Source organism: Solanum stenotomum, chromosome 9 (genome assembly GCF_019186545.1).
Source record: "Solanum stenotomum isolate F172 chromosome 9, ASM1918654v1, whole genome shotgun sequence".
Lineage (NCBI taxonomy): Eukaryota > Viridiplantae > Streptophyta > Magnoliopsida > Solanales > Solanaceae > Solanum > Solanum stenotomum.
Genome location: NC_064290.1, coordinates 47,261,032 through 47,264,621, shown reverse-complemented (window position 1 = coordinate 47,264,621; position 3,590 = coordinate 47,261,032). Strand labels below are relative to the sequence as shown.

Genomic DNA, 3,590 nt, shown 5'->3' with positions numbered 1-3,590 from the left:
AGGGCTTGTATGAGACCTCCGAGAGGTCGAATACGCATGTTACGACTTGGGGGTGCTCTTGGGTCGTGACAAGTGAAAAGGTCTCTTTATAATCAATGCCTCCTTTTTGAGTGTATTCCTTGGCAACAAGTCTAGCTTTATATCATTCAATATTACCATTACAATTGCATTTGGTCTTGAAGACCGATCTACACCCGATTCTTTTAGAATTTTTTGGTAATTGAACATGATCCCAGACTTTGTTATATTCCATGGATTTTAACTCTTCATTCTAGCATCAATCCATTTATTAGACTCAGTGCTTTCTATGGCCTGTGAAAATGAAACCGGATCTTTATTAATTCCGATGTCAAAATCTCAATCTTGTAAATAAATCACAAAATCATCTGAAATGGCCTATTTTCTTAATGGCATTGTTTGTGGTTCATTTGCGTCAGATACTTGCGAGTTAGTTCCTTTTTGAAGTGTTTCACCTAAATGTTGTTCAACATTGTTAAAGTATTCTTCAACAAGAGGAACAACATTTGTGATTGGTGCGGAACTAGGTACATTCATGGGTAATGAAATATTTACCCTTACCTCATTAATTTTCACACTTTGTCGTTCAACACTCCCACTAACTTCACCATTCTCAAGGAATTTTGCAAATGGATTTGGACATTGTTCGGATTCATTATACTTTCCATAATATTCACCACCTCTATCTGACATAATGATTTTCACTTTTCTATCTAATTGTCTTTCAACCTCATTAACGTACACTTTGAAAGAGTCCGCTGCTTGAGATTTTTCTTTCAATAAATAGATAAATTCATAACGTGAAAAATCATCGATAAAGGTGATAAAATATTTTTCTCCACCAAAAGATAGAACATCAAAGGGTCCGCAAATATCACTGTATATAATTTCAAGAAGTTGAGTCCTCCTTGTGGTACCTTTCTTGATATGTTTGGTTTGCTTTCCTTTAATGCAATCCAAACATATATCAAGATCAACAAAATTCAAATTCAGAAGAATTTCATTCTTTATTGATCTTTTTAATCGTTCTTTGGATACATGACCCAAACATTTATGCCACAAATAAGCAGAACTTTCATTTAGTGAACTAGATTTAATTCCAACATTTTGATGAATAGTAAGCAGAGATTCAGAAAAATTATTATCGAGTTTCAATTTATATAAAACATCAATAAGAACACCAGAACCATAAAAAATAGTGTTCTTATATAAATTGAAACATCCATGTCCAAACTTAAAATCAAATCCAGAAACATCAAGTCTTGAAAGGGAAATCAAATTCCTAGAAACTAAAGGAACATAAAGAGTCTGTAATAGATCAAGGTGATGTCCAGTCTCTAATATCAATCGATAAGTCCCTATACCTTCAATTTGAGCCTTCATGCGATTTCCCATGAACACGTAATCCTTATTTAGATTTGTAGTTTGGATCGTAGTGAATCCCTACAACATAGTGGATACATGAGTAGTTGCACCAGAATCAAGCCACCAAGTATTATTAGGAACTTCTACTAAAGTTGATTTGAAACATACAAAAGCACTAAATGTACCTTTCTTTTCAAACCAAGCTTTACGTTTCAGGCAATCTTTCTGATAGTGTCCTTCCTTTTTACAGAAACGACACACATCAACCTTGAGTTCCTTATGAGCATCATGTGGAACTTTAGCAGGTGCTTTCTTTTTCTTAAACTTGTTGGCCTTTACTTTAAGTCCTTTACCATCTCTTTGACCTATGAGGTTAATGAAATGACCTCCCTATTTCTTAAGTCTTGACTCCTCTTGAGTAAGCATACTGGACAATTCACTAACATCCCACTTATCCTTAATTGTGTTATAGTTAATTTGGAATGGTCCATACTCAAGAGGCAGTGAGTTCAGAATAAACTGAACCAAGAAGGTGTCATCCACTTTCATCCCCAAAGTTTGAAGTCTTGTTGCAATGTTAGTCATCTTAATGATATGATTTTGCATACTACAAGACCTATCAAACTTCATGGTCGTGAGTTCAGCCATTAGTGTACCAGTGAGAGACTTATTAGTAGAACAAAAACATTCTTCTACAAACTTCAGGTATTCCCTGGCACTTTCTATTTGTGAAATAGTACTCTTAATGTTGTTAGCGACAGTCATTCGCATGAACATAAGGCTTAATCTGTTAGAGCGTTCCCATGATTTATGAAAAGACTTCTCATTCTCACTGCTCTTATCAGTAATGGCGGTAGGTTTGTCATTCAGTAGAGCCAAGCCAAGATACATCACACCTAAGTGAAACTGGACTTGTTCATGCCATTCAGAGAAGTTCAATCCACTGAACACAGTAACAGACGAAGCATGTGAATGAAGAGGAATAACTGCAAAATAGATATACATACTCACAAACCAGAAAATAATGTGAATTTAGTAAAGCGATAAAAATATATCGTAATTCTCCTTTGGGTAGATACTACGACACATTATCATAATTTAAATGTCAATTTTATCTTTAATAGGTAATTGAATATTTTTTAATCAAACATATACGACATCTTTGGATATACAATATATGTTTGATTAAAAGATATTAATTTACCTCATAATTTTCACTATTCGTAGAATAATAGATTCACCTTTGGGCAAATTCTTAAGTTCTAGCAATAGTGAACGTCAATTTATCTATTTATTTTTCAATATAGGCATTTAAATAATCTTCATAGACACATGACAATTTTATGAATGCATATTTTTTCTTAACCATACTAGTTTGGCCACTTTGGTGACTAACAAGCTATATGAATACAAATGCATACATAATCTCATTATTTTGTGCATGTGAATAATTTTAAACATTTTAGTTTGACCACTTTGGTGACTAACAAACTATAGAAACATAATATATGCATCAGGTTGAAAAACCAGACCCAGTCTCTCTTGGAATACTGAATATGCCAATAAATAATGAATTGTACTAATCCACATATGTCAAGTGATCATAAATATTATATATGTAAACATTAATTCTTGTAGTTTGACCACTTTGGTGACTAACAAACTATATTGCACTAAGTACACACATATTATTTATTGCTCAGTATAACGATCACTTTAATTTATTGCACAATCTAAAACAAAACATAATTATTACATTATAGAAAGATTAAAATAAGAGTCCAAACGCCTTAAATAGTCAAGCACAAAATTACGCTACTACAATTGAATTTAACAATAAGTTTAAACATAATTTTAATTTGTCAAACTATAGATGATAGCCACAATATATTCAATAAACGATCAAGATGGCATTGTACATGAACTTTGACCAAATATATCTAATATATAGAATATTCAATAGTATTTAAATTAGTCAAACCTAACTGATTGACTAAAAAGAAATTAAGGCATACAAACTGCTCAACTTTAGTTAACACGGTTAAAGTAGTGTTAATTTTTTATTTTTTATTTTAAGAAAAAAACTTTAATTGACATATTATATTACGCAGTCACATCTAATATGATGTTTAGACGCAATAACAAATAGTCGGCTGATGCCCGTGATATATATATATATATATATATATATATATATATATATATAT

General features: G+C 31.9%; 1 protein-coding gene across 1 annotated transcript; it reads right to left on the bottom strand.

Moving 5' to 3' along the window:
- Nucleotides 1–396: 396 nt before the first annotated feature.
- On the bottom strand, nt 397–2,388 carry LOC125877596 (uncharacterized). Its single transcript, XM_049558843.1, has 3 exons — nt 1,812–2,388; nt 1,552–1,748; nt 397–1,461 (listed from the first exon to the last, which is right to left on the bottom strand). The coding sequence occupies exons 1-3, from the start codon at nt 2,386–2,388 to the stop codon at nt 397–399; spliced, it is 1,839 nt and encodes a 612-aa protein (XP_049414800.1).
- Nucleotides 2,389–3,590: the final 1,202 nt, after the last annotated feature.